This window comes from Anser cygnoides, chromosome 24 (assembly GCF_040182565.1).
Source record: "Anser cygnoides isolate HZ-2024a breed goose chromosome 24, Taihu_goose_T2T_genome, whole genome shotgun sequence".
NCBI classification, from domain to species: domain Eukaryota; kingdom Metazoa; phylum Chordata; class Aves; order Anseriformes; family Anatidae; genus Anser; species Anser cygnoides.
Window position 1 is genome coordinate 6,219,379 of NC_089896.1, and position 12,665 is coordinate 6,232,043.

Consider the following 12,665-nt stretch of genomic DNA (forward strand, 5'->3'; position numbering starts at 1 on the left):
GGGGGACAGGGGAGATGTTCAAAGCCCTTCGTGGCGATCGTATGCCAGCGTATCCTGGTCTGAAAGCAAATCCGGTTGAAGTATTGGGGCTCACAGCCAAACTGCGTCACACTGCCACCTGTCTGAAGCAGGGGGTGATCTTAGCCACCTTGAAACCAAATACAGAAAGTCAATAATCTGCAAAAAGTAGGCATACCTCAGGAATGTTGAGGAGTCAGTTTTCAGTTTTTGTGATCCTTTTTGCTGTTCACGGTCCAATTTGGCACTTACACTGTAGCTGTGGAATGTTTGTCGATACTAGTTATTTTGAATGTCCCTTTTGGCAGAAGTTTTAGCCATTTCTAAATACAGTGCTAGCTCTGGGTGTTTTTAAAAGATGTAGCAGCTTTCCTTATCACTGAACGAAGTAACTCCCAGCACAGCTAAAGGCTGCAGGTTTCCAGGGGCTCTGAGGGACGTCTTGGCACTAGACTCCGGCAGGGGGGTGAGTGCAGAAAGCAGGCAAATCACCTTTTCAGCGTACAGAAGATGAAAAATTATAGGAGTGCTTTTGTATTATAAGTACATAGCAGTGGCAAGCTCAGTGTCTTGTCTCCTATTGAAACAGGTGGGAAGCGTAATTTTCTTCAAGTGCCAGAAGGGGTACCTGCTGCAGGGCTCAACCACCCGCACCTGCCTCCCCAACCTGACGTGGAGCGGCGTGCAGCCGGACTGCGTCCGTAAGTGTTGGGATGTTTGGCCAAAGGGAATCCGGTGCCTTTGGCCGTGCTGTTATCTTCTGTTGGTGGTGTGTTTCACCATGCAAATGGCTGGCGCTGAAGAGCTGGTACCTTTTGGGGAAGGCTCTGAAAAAACACGTCCTTGAAGAAAAGGGGAGCTCGCATGATCACTTCTCTGCTGACACACTTATACCAGCAGCCACTTCTGGTTTTAGATAAGATTTTTTTTAACTTGTTCCTTCCTCAGAGATGTAGTTTGAGGTGAGGCTTTGTGTTGTGCTTCTGAAACCACATTTGAGGGCCGAGATGTGAGCTCGCACTCCAGGGACATGGTTAACATTTAGCCAGAAGGGTTCTCCAGCAAAGCAGTGTTTCTCTTCGTCTTTAATAATGTGTTGCTCTTTGTTTTAAGCTGTCCATCATCTTTTCCCTGCTACACCAGAAGGAATTTGAGTTAATGTATTTAAGCTGTAATATCCATCATGGCCTCTGTATCATAAGTACTACAAATCTTCTCCCTCTCTCTTGTGAGATGGTTTATTGGCGAGATATTTTTCAGTTAACAAACCCTGCAGGGACGCATACTGCGAGCAGCCCAGGCAGGTAACCCAGCTGGGTGCTTGCCTTTTAAAAACTCCTACAAGTAGCATCAGGGGAGAGGGGGCAGTTTTGTTGGAAGCTGCCTTTCCCCACTGCTCGCCTTGGTGAGGGGAACGTGACCCCAGATTCGCAGGCTTCCCTCTGCTGAATTGGAAGATGGCAGGAAGATGGCAGCAGCTGTGACTGTAAGTGGGATTTTGCTCCTGGTGCTACATGTGTTGAAATAGAAGTTATTTTCGACTTGTGTCAGCAAGGGCTGCTGAGTTGTTGCTGTTAGGTTCTGTGAACAACATTCTCCATCCTCAGCACGGGAGCGTGGAGTTGATGCAGTCACTGCTCATGTGGTGCTGAGCTGCTGGCTCTGAGCAGGGCTGCGGGCTCGGAGACGGGGTCTCGGATGCGGCTTTATGGCTGTGCGAGTTCAGGTTGGTCTCTCAGCCTTTCCGAATTTTATTTTCCGTCTTCTTTAAAACGAGGATGAAGATAATACCTCATGAAGGCTGCTGAGGATTTGTTTTCATTCATGAGCGGTTTGAGAACGACAGAACGGGGAAATTTACAGCGTGGCAGAGAGCGAGCTTCCTGGCGCTGTGATGGATTAGCTTTGTGCCGTAACTTCTCAAGGAAAGTGGTGACACGTTTACTACAAGGCCTGATAGAGCGGCACACGCACATGCTCTCTCTGGTGGCAGGCAGTTGGACAAGCTCAGCTTAGGTTTCTGTAGGCCATCTCCTGGAAGTTATTGAGCAATTATAGGAATTTATGGCTATTGCACGCTTCTGAGGACTTGCTGTGTGATCCTATGAACAGGTAGATGCAAATTATTAGTAGGACACTGGTCCTGTGAAGAAAGGTTATGTAAAAACAGATCTGGAATGCACCCGCTGGAGTCATTGGCTTGACTTACTGGGCCCTGATGTTCTGTGAAGGCACGTATTGGCCTGCAGATGTTCCTGGGACACGTTGCTCGGGTGTAAGTTAAAAGAAAGAAGGAAGGAGGCTGCTCAGTTTTTCTTCCCAGCCTTTCTGAGTGCAGCTATAAGGGAAGGCATTAAAAATGCTTGCATCCCTGCTCGGAGGCAGCAGTGCCCGTCTAACCCCAAGAAGCTCAAACTCCTGCTCACCTCTAGGAGGGTGAATTGAGCTTTCTTCTCTTCTATGTGTCAGGCACAAGGTCTTTAGCATCATTTGGTTTTGACTTTTTTTTTCCTTAAAAGATGAGGGATAATGGTGCCTGATTTTTTTTTTAGTTCATGGAAGCTGGAACTGAGTGAAGGATCCCCTGAGAGCTTCAGCCAGGAAGAGCAATCTGGCCAGCGAAGCACAGGAAATGGTCTCATTAATTCATCTGGCTGGGAAAAATCCAGGCATGGCATTGTCTCCCTCAGTGATCAGAGAAAGCTTTTGCTGAAAAATACTCTTCAAAGAGAGTTGTGTCCCTGCTGACCTCACTGGTGACACTCTTCTGCCTTTCTGGGTGGGGAATCTCACCTCTGGTTTTGTGCTTTTCAGCTCACCACTGTAAGCAGCCAGAAACCCCCTCCCACGCCAACGTCGGGGCTTTGGATTTGCCATCCCTGGGCTACACCTTGATCTATTCCTGTCAGAACGGGTACTATCTCACTGGAGGATCTGAGCATCGAACCTGCAAAGCAGATGGCAGCTGGACGGGAAAACCACCCATTTGCCTCGGTAAAAGCTCTGAGCAGCATGATGCCAGCTTGGCTTCTCCTTCCATCTCTGCAGAGGGGAGCGCTGCAGCCCAACAGAAACCAGCTTTGCTCTTGGAGCTACATTGGCTCTTTAGAGAGAGTCGTGGGTTTGCGTGGCTGAGCTGGTTGCAGATACCACAGCTGTCACAGGGTCTTGCCCAGATCCCGGGAGAGAGGCAAGGAAAAGACGGGAGGGATTTTCTGCCAGGTGGTTTGGACCTAGAAACATCTGCACAAGATGAACCTTGGTCTGTACCTTACCAACCTTTTATTTGCCCCAAAGCTAAAGTCTTAGGTCAGGAACATGTAGTCTTGAAATACAGCTGTGTGGCTCTTGGGGAGCATGGTTGCTGTCTCAGGACACTGGTTTGGAGCAGAAAGCAAAGCAATAAATGATGGCAAGGACAGTAAATGAAAGCCTTGTGCTGATGGGTAGGTGCATGATGCAGCAGGTGGGCAGGAACCCACGCAAAGCCCCTGTAGGATGGTTAGCCCCATTACGTGTGCAAGCAACATCAGGTGAGGGCTGTCCTTTACGAGTACTGCCACGACAGAAAAAAACAGTGTCTCAACAGTGTCGGATGCACCAATATTCATTGGTTTGAGGTTTGTCCCTCTCTTCCAGCTGACATCCGCCCCAGCGGAAGGCCGGTTGGCACCGCGCGGGACCCGCCACTTGCCAAGGTGTCAGGTACGTGATGGGGCTGGCTCTCTGTGGGAAGCAAAGCACTGCCCTGTGGCAAAGGGCGAGGACCATCCCTTCCTGCCCTGTCCCCAGAACAGCCAATAAAACATCTAAAACAGCCGGGCTGGTGAAAGCAGCCCACACGCCCCATCCTGTTCCTTCATGCTTGGCTGGAGAACGGACAGGAGCCTTGAGGGAGTCGAGCACCAACATCCACTGCGCTCCCTGGAGATTCAAGCCCTCTAGAATGTTTTACATCAGAGCTTTTTTAAAACTTTGGTGGATGTCGGGATTTTTTGTGTGTGTGTGTTAGCTTTTCCTAAGAATCCATTTTTGGGTTTTGTTTGTTTTTAAAACTTCCATGGCTTTTTTTGTCAAAACAACAAAATTAAAGTCATCAGCTTGTTTGTTCTCCTCTCTTTGGCTTTGTACTCAGTGATGATAATACAGAGAGTGGGTGGGATTTGAGATATTTAAATACATATTTTTGAATTCGAGGAAAGAAAGAAATTCACTCTATTTTGACTTCTGAAAAATGGAAATAAGCAGCAATGCAATGGTCCTGTGTTTGTGTTCCCGTTTGCTGTGGTTTCTAGTGCCTGCTGATGTGTTTGCAAGAAATTCCCTTTGGAAAGGCTCCTATGAATACATGGGGAAGAAGCAGCCTGCGATGCTGTCTGTCACCAGCTTCGACCCTGTCACCAGTAAAGTCAATGCCACTTTAATAGACCACAGCGGCGTGGAGCTCCAGGTGTCCGGTAAGGGAGCCGACGTGGCCTTTTGTAGGGACTTGTACTCATGGTGTTGTCTCAGGGAAAGGGGCAGTGTGCTCTGTTACCTGAACAGTGTGGATTTTGTGATAGAGCTGGACAGAACCACCCAGGTTTGAAGTCTCCACTCTTTGCCTGGACCAAGATGAACAAGTCCTGTACCTGGGTTTGCTGTGACTCGAACTAAAAGGCAGCACAACCCAGTCCATTTTGCATTCCCACAGGGCTGGAGTGGTGGACTTGTAGTGTAATACAAACAATTAAATGGCGTAAGTGCCCCTTGTACCTGCCCTCGAAGGAGCACTGTTACTGACCTGGTAATATAAGCTAAACATTAACAGCTGAGTCTCTTCCTATGTGCAGAATGTCTTTAATATCATGGGGGGCAGATGTGGGATTGTGGTTTTGTGGTGTGTTTCCTGGTGTATCCCACTGATAGATTTATAGGAGGAGTTGTTGCCCACTCTGAGATGATTTCTCTACTCTGACAGGTAGAAAGTGAATTACTTCAAATTTGAATTGTTACGATCTCATGATTCAAAGTCACTTGTGTTCCAGGCATTTACAAGAAAGAAGATGTGCACCTGCTTCTCCAGGTTTATCAGATAATGGGGCCAGTGGAGATCTTTTTAAACAAGTTCAAAAATGATAAATGGGCTCTAGATGGACATGTAAGTGCACGGACACATCGTATACAAAGTCCACACGATTCATCCCACTGCTATCATAACCCCAGCTTTCCTCTCACTGCAGCTGGTGAAATAACTCTCTTAGCTGGTAGCAATATGAGGCTGTTATCCTCCAGTGCCCTGCTTGCTTGAAGGGCACATAGGGCATTCTTCCAGCACATGAGATAATGTTACATGAGCAGTCAGCTCTTCCACACTCCCTTGCAGCTGTATGTTTTCTTACTGCCCTCTGGTTATCTGTAAGTCTTCCAGATAACACTAGAGGAGAAACCAACATGATTAATTCCATGTTAACGTTTTATATCTCTATAACATCAAGTTAGAAGAGCTAATCTTCCCTTATGGAGTCAACTTCTCAACCCAATTTCTGTGTCAGGTAGCTTCCCATGCCCATAAGAGATCCACTGGAGCTTAGAAGAAATGTGCATCTGATTGACCCATGGCCAGTCGTAGCTCAGGGCCATTGCTGTCCCTGTTGAATCAGCAGCATGGTCTGAAGTTTATTGCAAACAAGATTTCCGCCACCACCCTCCCCTTGAGATGTGAGAGTCTTAACAAGTTGTTGGGCAGTTAAACTTCTTTTAAAATGCCACTTTTTTCTGGGGAATTGAATTAAATTAATGCTGTGCATGAAGTTGAAAAAGACTGACAAGACAGGTGATAAAAACCCAGGGAAGTGTTGAAGAAATCTGTTAATCTCTGGTCTCATGTCATTGCAGGTCTCATCAGAGTCGTCAAGTGGCACGTTTGTGTACCAGGGCTTCGTGCGTGGCAAAGGGTTTGGGCAGTTTGGTCTTCAGAGACTGGGTAACTTTCCTCTAACACTTCTTCCTTTAATTGTCAAAGGCTAGATATTGGCGGTAGTGGAGATTTTCAAGCAGGAAACAATCCTACTGCCCCTGGTAGTGGCTTTCAACCCTGCTGGGCCAGATCCCCCGGTTGTTTTTGACCTGTCAGGTTTCACGTAGCCCTTTCTAGTGAAGGCCCAGCCTGTCTCCCCTGTACTTCTCCCCACCATACATCGTTTACAAGAGAGCTGACAAAACCCAAACCAGCCACTGGGGTAGAGAAGTCAGGTGCCCTCAGGTCTCTGTAGCCAAGGGGGCTGGAGGTAGTTACATGAGGCAGCAGCTGGTTTTTCATTTTTGAGGCAGAGCCATCCACGCTGCACAGGAAGGAGGGGATCGCAGTTCCCTGAAAGCATTTCCACCCTGCAGGCTGCTCCGTTCTCACCTCTGGTTCCTCCCTGCACAGTGGATGCAGCAACTCTGCCCTAACTGGTGTTCAAACACTGAATACCTTAAATGTTGGATATTCTGGCAAGGGGGACTAAACCCCCTTCCTCAACTTGGATAATGCAAGATTTGGGGGAGACAACACAACAAGAACATTTTTAATGTGTGAACTAAAATGAGGCATTTAAACAAACATGTTTCTGTTCAAAGACAGAAAGAGTTTGGAGGCACAAAAGAGCACCTGAGCGCATTTTTTCCCCATCTTGCCAGATGTCTGACCTAAGAGCCCAGGTCCCATTGCTGCCACAAAAAGCATCTCCATCGCACGTTCAGAAGTCACAGAGGCACTTGAGAGCTTAGACCACCCAAGGTCTAAGCCTCTAAATCTCTCTTAAAATGTGGCTTAAGCTCTTAGGCCTCTTAGCATTTTTGGAATCTAACCCTGGAGTCTTATCACCTTTATGGAGAATTAGATGCTCATTATTGTGGCCTTTGGAAGTCTCTCTTAAAGCCTGGCTTTACGTATCCAAGCAAGAGCGTTTCAGTAAGGTTAATCTGTTTACATCTATCTTTAATTGCACTCCTCAATAAATGATAATGCCTGAACTAGGCTAGCTCTCCAAACCTTTCTTCATGAAGGTCAGAAGCTTTTGATTACCTTTTACAGCAACACTTGTAACTCTTGTTCTGTCCTTGAAGACGTAGCCTGTAAGTCAAGCAAACCCCATTTCCTGCAGCAGTGTTTTGAAATTTGGTTACTTTTGCTGTGTTTCAGACATCAGCATGATGGAAAATGATCCAGAATCAATAGGACACCATTTTGCATCAAACAGCAGTTCTGTGGCAGCTGCCATTCTTGTGCCTTTCATAGCCCTGATTATTGCAGGGTTCGTGCTTTATCTGTACAAACACAGGTAGGTTTCAGGAAAGATGCCAGTAAGTGAAACAAAATAAGGGGGCTGACAGAAATATTTGTGAGCTTGACTTAAAAGCACTCCCCCTAGACCTGGTTTCTCATTTAATGTAGAAAGTAAAAAAGTAATGGAGCAAGCATGCATGGAAGGACAAGGGTGTTAGGAGAGGAGAGCGCTGAGCGCTATTATGACCATCAATAAGATTTGTGGCAACATTAAGTAGGATAAGGCAAAGTAAATTTCATACTTCGGCTTTGCATATGTTGTAAATCACGTATTTCTCCTGATCAGTGCATTGCTGTAGAAATGCTGTTGCACTTCAAAGCATGTGGCTGCTCTGCAGACAGAGCATGCTTAGGACTATAGCAAAGCCCAGAGAGCTTCCTTTACCACAGGTCTATAATAAGATTTGTTATAGATCCCTGCTGCCTTTCCCCCAGGTGTTTACCCTGTTCAAAACCAGCTCTTTCCTTTCCACTGACTTTGCCAGTGCTGTTGTTCTGCCTGCAGCAGGAGTACCCGTGACCTCTCTGGATTTTCTCTCTGGCTTTCTGTAGGAGAAGACCAAAAGTCCCATTCAATGGCTATGCAGGCCATGAAAACACCAACGTCCGAGCAACATTTGAAAACCCTATGTATGACCGAAACCTGCAGCCCACAGACATCATGGCCAACGAGACGGAGTTCACAGTCAGCACTGTGTGCACAGCTGTATAGCACTCGTCCCCATGCGGTGAGTGGGCAGAAAGGGAGCACGAGAGGGGGACAGTGCCAGCACTTTTCTGTCCCACCTCAACCCAGCTAGGCCGAACTGGTCATGAATAGAATACTGGTGTGCAGCTGAGTGGTTCCCTGTGTGGTTCCAGACAGGGCATTTTGTACAGTGGTACAAAAGGTACAGACGAGGGTAAACCGAGGGGGTTAAAAGTTTTACTGCGCAGGGACAGAGGAATAACTTGCCGTTGTAAACAAAATTCTATGATTCTAAAAGCATCAAGCAGCCCTCAAGGGCACTTCTAGACTGGCAAGTTCTTAGTTTGAGACAGCAAAGCTATACAGGCTTTCATTTCTGCTTGTAAGAGCCAACTGTTTCCTTCTCTCTCGCCCTTCCTTTCCCATTGTCCAGACTCCTCCGGGTTGGTATCTAGCGGATGATTGTGTTTCACCTCACTAGCCTCCATCCATTCCCTCCCATCTCCCTCGTCCCAACCGTGTTGAGGCTGTGGAGAAGCTGCTACACCTTGTTGGACTTTGTGTTAACTCCCGAGAGACTGCTGGGTTGTCCTCTGTCGTCCTCGTCCTCCGTCTGCATCCTGCCGTGGATAACGGAGCCAGCCAAAGGTCTGCTCCAGCACAGCTCCTCTCTCCCGCGCTCCCGGTGGGTTCCAGCCCGATGTCAAGGCCTGGGGAAGTGGAGGACCTGGGAAGTGAGGTGGTGGGATCGATACGCTGCAGGGAGCAGAGGGGCATGTGGGGTCCCCTCCACTTTTGGGAGGAGCGTGGACAGGAAGGACGAATGCAGGTTACACTTCATGACGTGCTGCTTGGGGTTCCTGGGAAATACCGGTAGGGGAGAAGGTGAATACTTGCTTTGTCTTTATTTGGTTGTATGGGTTATTTGTCGGTTTGTCTAAGCAGACGTTTTCAAATGGGACCTTTTCAAACTTTTCTCCCCTGTATTTAATTTTCCTTTGTATGTTCTTGTTGGGTTTCTTCCGCCCCTGTTTTCATCATCGACGTTGTCTCTTTGAACCTGAGGCTGCTTTCAGGGCTGATAAGGAAAATTCTCTCCACCTCTGGCCTTCTCCTGGTGACTGCTGATTTTAGCCATTCCCAAACACCCTAATAAGAAAATTGCTGACAGACACGAAGGGACAAAAACCTCTTTAAAAATAACTGTAACAAGTAACGGTGCCCCCACGCACACCAGTAGCATTCAGAAGCCTTTGCCCTTTCCATATTGATCCTCCAAATGGCAATGCAATAAGAGTTTTAATTTCTATCCAAAGCTCTTCCCTTTATTTCCCAGGAGCAGAAAGGTTGGCTTGGCTTTCGTGAGAACAGATAAGGCGGCTTGACATTTTTCCTCCCTTATAAACGAACGATGCTTTTGTGATGACACTTTCCTCCTCTAATAAAGAGGAGAGCTGCTCTTGTTGATTTAGGGGTTTAGTCTGTTTGGTTTGAGTCACTGTTTCTTACACCAGACAAGAGTCAAAGGCGGCAACAGTGCCATTTTACCAAACTATGTCAAGCACCTCTCTGAAATACAGTTGACTTAGAGCAGTAAGTCAATGAAGCATCTTTTTCTTACAGAAAACTTGATGGGAGAATAATTAAAACAAAAAAGGGGTGGTGTTTACATCCATGCTTGCATTTAAACACTGGCTCTCCCCTACCTAGCATCAGCTGAGGTTTTGTCTAATGAAAACCACAGGGTAGTTTTTTTTTCTGTTTTGTTTATTCGTTTACTGTGTGTGCGCATGTGTGCGTGTGTGTATATGTATAAATATATATTATTTTTTTTACTTCTGTCTCTTATTCAGCACTCTTAGAGTAAGCAGCGTTCTACAGCCTATTTGCTCACCAGCCAGCCTGCCAAAAAATGCCGTCTTTGCTCCCCAAAGCATTGCAGAGGCACTCTGATTTATTCCTCAGAGGTGGGTGGAAGCACATGTGCAAGCCAGAGCCCTGATGGAACGTGGAGGAAAGTCAGGCACTGCCGCACAGAGGTGGGTGCACACGTAGCTCAGGGCCAGTGCTGGACCTTGACAGAGCGAGTCCTGCAGCAAGCCACGCTGCCAGCTCGTGCCAAATACGCAGGCGGAGGCAGTTGCAGCCCTCCATGGCTGTGGGACTACGTTCCTTCAGGTAGCCAGGACAGGCTGGCAGGGCGCCTGCCCCTCCCTGAGCACCTCCAGCTTGCAGGACACAGACCCCAGGGCAAGCTGAAGGGGAAGTGAGAGGAGGGGACCCCAAGTAGGCTGCGGTGGCACTCGGGACCTGGAGCCAGGGCACACATCCCCTGCAGTTTGTCTGCTTCAGTCGAGCTCCTGCGGTGAAGTCAGGAGCTGCCTCTCAGTCACACTGATGTAACCAAGATCTGGATATTCTCCAGGTTCCTGCTTCTGTGTGCACAGAGAGCTGGTTCCTGACTTCACACCTGCTCTTCTGGCCCATATTTGACTTCAAAGGCCCCTTCTAGCCTAATTTTTAATGTTATACATGCCCTTTGCCTAGTCCCCGTAGCACAGCGAACAGACCAGGCTCCCTTGCATGGCAAATGGTAGAATCTTAGATCCTGAAACCAAACAGATCCTAAAACCAAACAGATCCTAAAACCAAACAAATCCTGAAGGCAGCGCCCTTTTGTGTAGTCCCCTGTGCTCTGGTGCCGTTGATTGCAACATCCCAGCTCCTCTCTCAGTACCCACAACTCCAGCACCTTGCAGCATCCCCCAACAGCAGCAGCAGAGCTTGGATCTCACCGGGCTCCTGCTGCTGAGCTGCAAAAGAACCACTCCTGGCTGCCAGCAGTGCCCAGCCCCTGGCACGCACCAAGCAGCTCAGGCTGTCAGGCGGAAAGGAGCGATGTACGCACACAACAACAGGTCCCACATTTGCTTTTCAAACCTTTCCAAATCCCACTCAATCAAAGTAATAGCAAGGAGAAGCTTGTGTCAAGGTGTGTATAACAAGCCCGAGGTATTTTAACAGCAAGGTAGGGAGAACGGGAGCCGTACTTAAACAAGACTTGCTGCTTTCAGCCTATTATGTACCATTTTCTACTGTTGCCCAAGCAACAAAGGCAGTGGAGGGGGTCTTGTCCCATTTTTTTGCAAGCTGGCTGGGACCTGATACGTGACATTCTTCATTCTTGCGCCCAGAGGACTTGCATTATGTTTAAAAAAGAAAAGGAAAAAAAAAAAAGAAAAAAAGAAAGAAAAATTAAAGAAAAAAAATCCCTCTTTTGTACAGAGATATATTTTTATGAAGCAAAAGTTTGTACAGTAAAGACACAATGTAAATGTTTTTTCATTATTGTAGTAAACAGTAGTGGAAGATCAGCTTTTTTTTGTAAATGTAATAAAATGTATAAATATGGTTTACATAAAAGTGTAAATATGTAATCTATACATACACTTGGCTTGTCTGCAATATATACAATTTAATTTATCTGTCTCTGTATATGAGGCTTTTCATTGTGTCCAGGCATACTTTACTGAATTTGAAAGCTATTTTAAATTTTTGAATTAAAATAAAATATAAATTTTTGCATTGCTTTTCTTACATTCCTCTGGTGCCTTTTTCATGAGCTGCCAAAATTTTCTTCTAGGATCCTCTGGATGCTGACCTGCACGCGCACACGTGCCCATGCATGAGGACAGCAGGGACGCGCCCATGCTCCCGGGGCTGGAGGCTGGGGGGGGCTCCTGACCTTCACGTCCTGGCCTTGTGCCACAGCTGCTCAGAAGCACATCCCTGCTCTCACCAATGCACAGCAGCAGTAAAAGGTGGAGGACTCAGGCCAGACCTTGCCCCTTTCCCCATCACCGCTGCGGCACGCCTCCCCGTGCCCCGGGCAGAGAGCCCCAGTCTGGACACGGTCTGCGCTGCGTGGCCAGCAGCAGGCCTATCTGTAAGGAGCTGAACCAAACCGACATCTGGCTGCCAGCCCTTTTGGTGCCGCCCTCTCTTCTCACTTGCTCTGCACTAATCAGATGTGAAGTTTTTCCAGCTGTGGTCTCATCCCCCCTCCCTTGCCCCCCAGCAGGGAGCTGATGCTCGGTCTGCTGGGAGGGCTCGGGGAGCTCACGGCTCCTCCGCCACGGCAGATCAGCAGAGCCCCTTTGAAAACAGGTACTTGAGATCCTCGAGGAAACAAACAAAACCCTTGAAACTGTGATTTATATCTCAACTTCACTACTGAAGGCGGGAGCACAGCTCCCCAAAGTGAGACTAACTGCTGTTAATGTCTCTTGATCCAGGCCTGGTGCTGAATTCGCATTGCTTCAAGTTGGAAATTAATTTGGCAGAGAATTTTCTGGTTGGAAAGGGACACTGAATATGTTGTTACATGTCTGCTGTTGTGCTTTCGGAGTGTGTCTGAAGTTGATGAATTTTTCAGTGATAAATAGGCGTGTTTTCATTTCTGGTGTCCCTGGCAGAGTTTGTCAACATGTTTTTGCTCTGACCCATATTAAGCCTTATCTCAGGGGTTCTTGCTCCAGCGGTTTGCTTTTCCTGCTGTAGCATTGGAGGGCAATTTTGGGGTGACAACCCCCAGGCCCCTGTCCCCTTCCAGTCCCTCGTCCCTTTCTTCTGGCTGAGACTCCAGAT

General features: G+C 47.6%; 1 protein-coding gene across 1 annotated transcript in view; it reads left to right on the plus strand.

The window, feature by feature from the left end:
* Positions 1-11,710, plus strand: part of CSMD2 (CUB and Sushi multiple domains 2) — a 300,763-nt gene extending 289,053 nt beyond the window's left edge. The window contains 9 exon segments of the mRNA XM_048054254.2: positions 608-719; positions 2,833-3,012; positions 3,658-3,723; positions 4,314-4,475; positions 5,046-5,158; positions 5,896-5,983; positions 7,187-7,325; positions 7,883-8,058; positions 8,452-11,710. Of these exon segments, the coding sequence (XP_047910211.2) occupies positions 608-719; positions 2,833-3,012; positions 3,658-3,723; positions 4,314-4,475; positions 5,046-5,158; positions 5,896-5,983; positions 7,187-7,325; positions 7,883-8,042 (1,020 nt within the window). The 3' untranslated portion in view covers positions 8,043-8,058; positions 8,452-11,710.
* Positions 11,711-12,665: the final 955 nt, after the last annotated feature.